Below are 7,712 nucleotides of genomic sequence, written 5' to 3' on the forward strand. Positions count from 1 at the left end.
GCATTCTATTTGAAGTCCAACTTCTTGCAGTAAACTTTGCCTGATGCACCGCTATCCTGTTATGTGCCAAATTCTCAGATATACTCGCTCACACTTTGTGCAAGTCTCCCCATACCATCTCTGTGCCTTTACTATTTTTGTTAGTGTCATTGGTTGAGAGTAACATTTTGGCCACAGTGGTGTTATTTGCTGAGTAAACCAAATCCCAAATTAATTTGGCTTGTAGGCCATACCTTTTTTTTATTCTGAATTTTTTGTATGCTATAAATGAGAAGATAAGTACTGATGTCTGAAGAAAGAAGTTCAGTAATACTTTTTTGGGGGATTTTATAAGTCAAAAGGTTTATTAACCAGAAGAAAGTAGTTAGAACCGACAAGATTATAGTTACATAATTAAAATTAGTCTTCCCAACCACTTCCAGGCAACACTCCCTTATGAATGTTTAACTCTTAACATTCCAGTAATATTACCCAAGGCAAAGTTGCTGTCACTTTAATAAGGCATACCGCTCAAACCTCCTCCCCACTCTGCTGTAGACATCTAAGAAACCTTCAGAACAGATTGTAGCCCAAGGATTTGCTGGCTTGACTGGGTGGCTGATTCAAACTGCACCTTTTCCCAGCCCATAGCCGTTTCTAGGAGATCCTCCTCGCAGGCCAACACCTAACCTCGGACTCATCTTTCCAGTTTCTATTTTGTCTGCTTTTGGATCAGTAATATGTAATATACCCTTGGTTTATCCATGGAACTCCTGTAAGTTGCAAAATGTTTCTTGTCACCTCTGAACTTCCCTTTTGGTAATGAACCTCTCAACCCATCTTTAAAGAAAATGCAAATGTTAGATCCAACCTAATTACTTGTAACTCAATCCCACCATACTCATTACCAATGAACAAACCAAAAGTCATTATCCTTTCATGACTTAATTCTTCGTGACAAATGGTTTCTTGTAACCTTTTCCCAACTTAATTAAATCATTTATATGGTCTTCTATACTGAAAAACACACTATTCCTCCTGAAATATGAAGAAAACCTCCATTCTTGTAACAATGAAAGTCCTCAGCTATTCATCAAGCCATGGGCTTTGTTTGAGCAGGCAGACTGGCCAAAGGCCAATCTGAAAGAGTGGCATTTCGGAAATGGCAATGCCACTTCCAGTATTGAACAAAGAAATGTACAGCACAAGAACAGGCCCTTCGACCCTCCAAGCCTGCGCCGACCATGTTGCCCATCTAAACTAAAATCTTCTACACTTCCAGGATCCATATCCCTCTATTTCCATCCTATTCATGTATTTGTCAAGATGTCCCTTAAATGTCACTATCGTCCCTGCTTCCTCCACCACCTCCGGCAGAGAGTTCCAGGCACCCACTACCCTCTGCGTAAAAAAACTTGCCTCGCACATCTCCTCTAAACCTTGCCCCTCGCACCTTAAACTTACGCCCCCGAGTAATTGACCCCGCTACCTGGGAAAAAGTCTCTGACTATCCACTCTGTCTATGCCCCTCATACTTTTGTAGACCTATCAGGTTGCCCCTCCACCTTCTTCGTTCCAGTGAGAACAAATCAAGTTTATTCAACCTCTCCTCATAGATAATGCCCTCCATACCAGACAACATCCTGGTAAACCTCTCTAAAGCCTCCACATCCTTCTGGTAGTGTGGCGACCAGAATTGAACACGATACTCCAAGTGTGGCCTAACTAAGGTTCTATACAGCTGCAACATGACTTGCCAATTCTTATACTCAATGCCCCGGCCAATGAAGGCAAGCATGCCATATGCCTTCTTGACTACCTTCTCCACCTGTGTTGCACCTTTCAGTGACCTGTACACCAAGTTCACCTTTTGTACCAGTCTGTCATGAGGGACCTTGTCAAAGGTCTTACTGAAGTCCATATAGACAATTATTGCATTAAAGTCAGCCTCGGGTTGTGTGTGCAAAGGTCCTGGAAAAGGACTTGTGCTTCAATCTAAGATCAGAAGCTCGAGTGCTGTCAGTAAACCATGGCTGATGTTACTGTGAACAAAATCTGCCCAAAATTCCTCTCACCATCCTTTAGCCCCAGCGTAAAACAGATGTCAGTTGGCTCAGCAGCTAACTTGTAAGTCATGGTGGCATCTGTCTGAAATAATCGAATTTGCCATTAGTTTTGAGCAGGTAACTTATGGGGAACATGTGTAATGTTCAAAGCTTCAGTGTCAGAATGAACAAGAAGCACCATTCCAATTAAAGAGATCAAAGTGAATGACCAGCGAAATATCGGGCCTGATGGAGCACAGAAGAGGCAGGTGAAGAAAATAGATCAATGGAAATATCAGAAATTGGTAAAAAGATAAAGCAAACAAGTTGAAGAGAAGAAAAATGTGAAGACACAAACTGAAGAATAACGCCTAACAACATTGGGCAAACACAAGAATTGTTGGATGTATGTCTTGCAGATTTGACAACGGGAAATATGGCCCCTTTTCTATAACTTCCCCAAGTGTGCTTGCAAGATAGACTGAATATGTACTACACTTTGAGGACAACTGACCTGAAGAAAAGCCAACTATTAAAAGATTGAAGGAGAAATGATATCCTTATGGTATGCATACTATCTGAAGGAGCCAGAGATGAAAAAAAGATGTATTCTTGCATTTTATTCATTGTAGGAAGGCACTTGATAAAGTGAAACATGAGGAACTGATCGTGTTATCTTGATCTCGATTTCCAAGATCTTAGTGATGAAAAATAGTTATTGGGAACAATCCTAGTGATTTTTGCAGAAGTTTAGAGGTGTTTTCTCCCCAGATTTATTTGGTTTGTCTGGTGCAAATATTGTTAGATTGAGGACCTTACTGGATTATTAGTTTGAGGTTACAACCTTAATATAGGATGCACCTATGACCCTGTTCTTATTGCTGACTCTGAAGAGAAACAAAGATTTTAGATTGCGTTATGGGTCAGTGAGAAGGAAGGCCTGAGACAAAATTGATGAAGGAAATAATGTGTAGTAGTGTCCAAAAAGAAAATCATACCATAATGTAAGATCACTGAAGAATGTAAAGTTCAAACAGGTGACAAATTTTGTTACCAAGCAAGTATTTTAACACCAAACTGCGACCAGGAAATAAGACAAAGGATTGGAGTGGCTAAAGATGCATTCAAAAATGAAAAAGATTAGCAATTCAAATGGGATGCCAGAATACTGCAATTTCGACATAGGAAACGTGTGTTGGACCATCAGTGAAACAGTGCAGAGAACCATTGAGGCTGCAAGATGGACTGATGTTTTTAAGGTAAATAATGAAGATATCTTGGACCAGTCTCATGGCCAATGAAGAGGTGCTAGTTTAAATCTGAGATCAAAAGAACTGCTAACTGAGATTGTTGGAATATTCTGGGCACTTAGAAGGTCTGCTGATGGGAAATGCCAGTAATAAAGTGATAGAGATAAATAAAGAACTGTATTTTTGAAGCACTTTGCAATCTGGATAAATATACCACCAACAAAGACTGTCTATGTCCCTAGAGCAAGGTTAATGTGGAGGTCTATGGTCATCAATGCCCTCTCAGAGCATTGTACCTGATGAAAGAGAGAGAAGATATGGGGAGATTGGTGTTGTCTGATCCAAGTGGCTTCCTGCTTGCATTTTTCTGAGCTGTTCAATCTTGTGTGCTTTCATATTTAAATTTCTTTTGCCCGTGAAGGCTCCTGCCATACAAAATCTCTCATCTGGCATATTGTTTACAGATGCCCTCTGACACTTTCTCTGAAGTGGCAAACATTTGACGTGTGCATGCTTGTGTGATCGGCCGGTGGTCATCTTCCATCTCCTCTAACCCCAAACCTTAATGGAACAGGGCATTTTGCATGTACCATTTCGATTAGATTTTACTGTTCCTGCTACACTTCAGCTCCAATTTTGTGACCTTAAGTTGGCAGAAGTGTGAAAAATAAATATTGCATTGGAAAGAGACGAAAGAAATTTAATCTAGAATTAAGTCACTAGCTTATGTCTTCTGAGTGATTTTCACGTTAAGGTTGAGTGCGTTTGCTAGGATAGGCACAAAAGTTGTTTCCAACAGGGAAATTAAGGGAAACTTGCCCAGGTGGGGAGTGGCGCGCTAGAAGCGAGTTTTGTATGATGTGTAAATGCCAATATGGACCAGTTGGATTGACTGGCCTGTTTCTGTGCTGAACATTCTGTTTGTAATAAGTGTGTGTTCTGAACTTTTTCTTACAAGGTTTAGGCTGCTATCTTTATTAGCTAAGCAACTAGGATAGATAGTTTTATGGATGCCTGTTGCTGTATTTGTGACTTCTTTTGGTGTCTAATGATGTGTGTTGGACTTCAGCCCTGTTTGCAGTGCCAAAGAATTACAAGCTGGTTGCTGCACCATTATTTGAGCTTTATGACAACGCTCCAGGTTATGGACCCATCATCTCCAGTCTTCCTCAGCTTTTGAGCAGGTAATAAAGGAATATAGTTCCTGCACACACTGCTTCATTCATTGTTTAGAGCTTACATGGGCTGGGGAGGGGGATCAACTCTAATTTACTTTGATATTATTTTGCATTGGCAAGGTCAGAAGCAGCCTTCACAGACCTGTGATAAATACATCAGTCATGAATCTGATCTGTACTGACTTATTTGTATCCTTGCACATTAAAATGTGAACCCAGGACCCTGGCGCTGGGGTGGGAGATCAACCTAGAAAATTGTGAGCAATGTGTTTCATTTTTTTTTCTCTTTGCCAACATGTGTTTGACCATAAGACCCTAAGACATAGGAGCAGAATTAGACCACTCGGCCCATCAAGTCTGCTCCGCCATTCAATCATGGCTGATATTTTCTCATCCCCATTCTCCTGCCTTCTTCCCATAACCCCTGATCTCCTTATTATTCAAGAACCTATCTATCTCTGTCTTTAAGACACTCCGTGAATTGGCCTTCACAGCCTTCTGCGGCAAAGAGTTCCACAGATTCACCGCCCTCTGGCTGAAGAAATTTCTCCTCCTCATCGCTGTTTTAGAGGATCGTCCCTTTAGTCTGAGATGGTGTCCTCTGGTTCTAGTTTTTCCTACAAGCGGATACATCCTCTCCACGTCCACGCTATCCAAGCCTCGCCGTATCTTGTAAATTTTAATAAGATCCCCTCTCATCCTTCTAAACACCAACGCGTACAGACCCAGAGTCCTCAAAAGTTCCTCATATGACATGAAAGTTCTTCATTCCAGGGATAATTCTTGTGAACCTCCTCTGGACCCTTTCCAAGACCGGTCTTCCTTGTTTATAAGTTAACTGTTTTTGTGGGCAGATCAAACTTTGCCCTACTTTCATTTCATTTCACGATAGCACAGTGGTTAGCACAGTTGCTTCACGGCTTCAGGGGCCCAGGTTCAATTCCTGGCTTGGGTCACTGTCTGTGCGGAATCTGCACGATTCTCCCCCTGTCTGCATGGATTTTCTCCGGGTGCTCCGGTTTCCTCCCAGAGTCCAAAGGTGTGCAGGTTGGGTGGATTGGCCATGCTAAATTACCCTTGGTGCCCCCCAAAAAAGGTTAGGCGGGGTTATTGGGTTACAGGGATAGGGTGGAGGCGTGGGTTTGAGTAGGGTGTAGACTCGATGGGCCGAATGGTCTCCTTCTGCACTGTAAATTGTATGATTAGGGAACAGAGTAGGTAATTTAACCCTCCAAGCCTATTCCACTGTTCAGTGATGTCATGGCAGACCTATGACCGAACTCTGCACACCAGGTGCTCTCTCATGTCCTGTGTTTGTTTAAATTCCTATGAAGGGCCTGTCTTCCATTTTTCTCAAGCACCTCATCACTAAGTGTAAAAATAGAGATGGGGATACCCCTTTAGATCACCTAGACACTTCCTGTAGATGCTCAGCTGCAGCAAATTCTGCCCATTTTACCTGTTGGTTGCCTGGTTAGTTGGACCTTCAGGTGAAAATTTTTGCTTTGTAAATTGCTGTAGCTGCAAGTAGATAGAGGGTGTGTGGGGGGGGGGGGGGCGATGGGAGGAGAGAGCGAGGGGCATAGTTTCTGAACCGCCTTAATTACATTTTAAGGATTGAGAAATGGAACGGCTGAAAAAGAGGGTGAGTCCAATCTGCAAGAGGTACAAAGATTACATTTGGGGTGGAGGGGGGGAATCATTTCTATCTTAATACCTGAAGTAACAGGACTGTGCTCTTCACCTTCTGGACTTGAGGTTAACCGTAAGTCATTAAAAATGATCCCAATAATCTTTATTGTCACAAGAAGGCTTACATTAACAGTGCAATGAAGTTACTGTGAAAATCCCCTAGTCGCCACATTCCAGCGCGTGTTCAGATACACTGGGAGAATTCAGAATGTCCAAATTACCTAACAGCACGTCTTTCAGAACTTGTGGAGGAAACTGGAGCACCTGGAGGAAGCCCACGCAGACACTGGGAGAACATGCAGACTCCGCACAGACAGTGACCCAAGCCGGGAATCAAACCTGGGACCCTGACGCTGTGAAGCAAGTGTGCTAACCACTGTTACTGTGCCACCCTCACTCGCATGATTTTAAAATTACTAGGTTTAACTTTCTGTGCTGAGTTTAATGAACAATTAATATGCAAATCTCAAGTGAAATGAACTTTTCCCAAATCAACTGGTGCAGTTTGTGCAGCAACTTGTGGAAGTTCACAACTTTGGGGAATATCTCCTTCCCTACTGAATGCTGGTGGCTAATTTTCACACTAAGCAGTGTATTGTACATTTTGTTTTCCTCAGAATTTTGTTCCCATAAAATTTGGGATATTTGCATGAGCTGGGGGACCAGACTTCCAGCAAAGGGTATCTGTCCCCACCACCCTTTGTACCATGATTTGTTTTTCTGTAACTTTTATTTTCTGCCAGGAATTAGTTCACTTTTAAAACCATTCCTGTGAGTGTGGTATAACTAACTCTGGGAGATTCCAATTCAGGGTACATTGGCTGCTTTAGTGCATACAATTGGGCAACCTGAAATATAATGCAGGTTTCCTTGAACAGATTTAATTAATGCTCTTGAATTGTATTGTTCATACTTAAAGGAGAAAATAATTTATTTCCTTGCAGTAAATGTTTATGTAATCTAAAACTCTCCAACTGTTTTAAATTCTAGGTTTAATTTTATTTATAACTGAAGTTTATGAACATCTCCGGCACAAGATCATGGTGGCCATCTAAGTCCAGTTTTTAAGAACAACATCAACCATGGCTTCGGTCAGCCACTGAATTGATCAGTTCTTTAAACCCAACCCACTGACATTTTGCAGCACCTGCTCTACTTGACTGGTGCTCTTGTTCAACTCTACAATAAATGAAGACTAGGAACGTGTGCTTTTTTTAAAGTTACTTTCTGCTCGTGTGTAATTCTTTGCATTTTCTACTTTATTAAATGGATAAAGATACATTTTGAGGGTTTTAATTGTGTAAAGATACTGATTTTTGTATTTCACCCTGTTCATTTTTAACTTCTACTTTATAATTGGATGTAGCACTCAATCTAGTAGGATTGGTAATTCACTGAATGGATTCTGCTGCTTTGATTGATGCAGTCGAAAGGTTTTTGCTGCTCTTCTTGGATTCCACCTCCATCATTCTATTTGGATTTGGTTACAATCAGATCTGGGACTTGTGGCTTTATACTGTTGGTTGGGATTTTAACTCTGTACATTTTGCACAAACGCTCATGTTTTC

The 7,712-nt window shown here is 41.4% G+C and overlaps 1 protein-coding gene across 2 annotated transcripts in view; it reads left to right on the forward strand.

Moving 5' to 3' along the window:
- The window catches only part of nudt21 (nudix hydrolase 21), a 39,193-nt gene extending 31,770 nt beyond the window's left edge, over nt 1–7,423 (forward strand). Inside the window, exons 5-6 of one of the 2 annotated variants that reach the window (XM_072518542.1) lie at nt 4,344–4,458; nt 7,135–7,367. In XM_072518542.1, coding sequence (XP_072374643.1) covers nt 4,344–4,454 — 111 coding nt within the window. In that variant the 3' untranslated portion in view covers nt 4,455–4,458; nt 7,135–7,367. Of the gene's footprint in view, nt 1–4,343; nt 4,459–7,134 lie in introns of both variants that reach the window. The other variant, XM_072518541.1, reaches the window with a different exon arrangement.
- Nucleotides 7,424–7,712: the final 289 nt, after the last annotated feature.

This window comes from Scyliorhinus torazame, chromosome 10 (genome assembly GCF_047496885.1).
Source record: "Scyliorhinus torazame isolate Kashiwa2021f chromosome 10, sScyTor2.1, whole genome shotgun sequence".
Lineage (NCBI taxonomy): Eukaryota > Metazoa > Chordata > Chondrichthyes > Carcharhiniformes > Scyliorhinidae > Scyliorhinus > Scyliorhinus torazame.